General features: G+C 74.4%; 1 protein-coding gene across 1 annotated transcript in view; it reads right to left on the bottom strand.

Annotated features, from left to right (window-relative positions):
* Positions 1–27: 27 nt before the first annotated feature.
* H696_06316 (hypothetical protein) overlaps positions 28–669 on the bottom strand; it is a gene marked incomplete at both ends in the record, with an annotated part of 4,454 nt that continues 3,812 nt past the window's right edge. The window contains one exon of the mRNA XM_009500058.1: positions 28–647. Coding sequence (XP_009498333.1) covers positions 28–647 — 620 coding nt within the window. The remainder of the gene's footprint in view (positions 648–669) is intronic.

The following is a 669-nucleotide window of genomic DNA, read 5'->3' as shown; positions in this document are numbered from 1 at the left end:
AGCCGGCGCAGGCCACCGGGCACGCACCTGCTGGCCGTAGGGGACAAAGGTGGCCGCATCGAGGGCCACATCGCGCACGGCCAGCGACAAGGCCGACAGGAGGAAGTGCGCCTGGTGCAGGTTCAGCTGGGTGCCCTCCTCCAGGGGGGCCAGCACCAGGAAGCTGCTGAGGCCGAAGCACTCGGACACCGGGTGCCCGGAGTGGCAGAAGTCGGTCCCGGGCCGGGGGAAAAGCCCGCCGGCGGCCAGGATCAGCGAGTCGGCCTCCGCCCCGTCGAGAACCAGCGACTCGTCCGGGCCCAGGCCAGCCAGCCCTGGCAGGGGGCTGCCATCCGGGTGGTCCAGGTCGCCGTCCGGCAGGTCCAAGTCCCCATCGGCCCCGAGGGGGGCCAGCACCGGGATGAGCAGGTCCTCCGGGCGGAAGCTCACGCTGGAGTAGAGGTCGGCCGCGCCGGCGAAGACCGACGCCCGGGCCGGGGCCGGGGCCGGGGCCGGGGCCGGGGCCGGTGGGACACCCCCGCGCGAGGGGTACCCCGCGGCCGATGGGCCGGCCATGTCCGGTGGGCCGGGCTCGCGGCTAAACCACCCGCCGGTGCTGTCGGTCACCTGGCACATGTCGAAGGAACAGGTCCGCTGTCGGATGGTGACTGCTCCGGCGTCGGGATGGGG

This window comes from Fonticula alba (assembly GCF_000388065.1).
Source record: "Fonticula alba strain ATCC 38817 unplaced genomic scaffold supercont2.84, whole genome shotgun sequence".
NCBI classification, from domain to species: domain Eukaryota; order Rotosphaerida; family Fonticulaceae; genus Fonticula; species Fonticula alba.
Note: the sequence above shows the minus strand (reverse complement) of the source record. Positions and strands in the feature narration are given on the sequence as shown.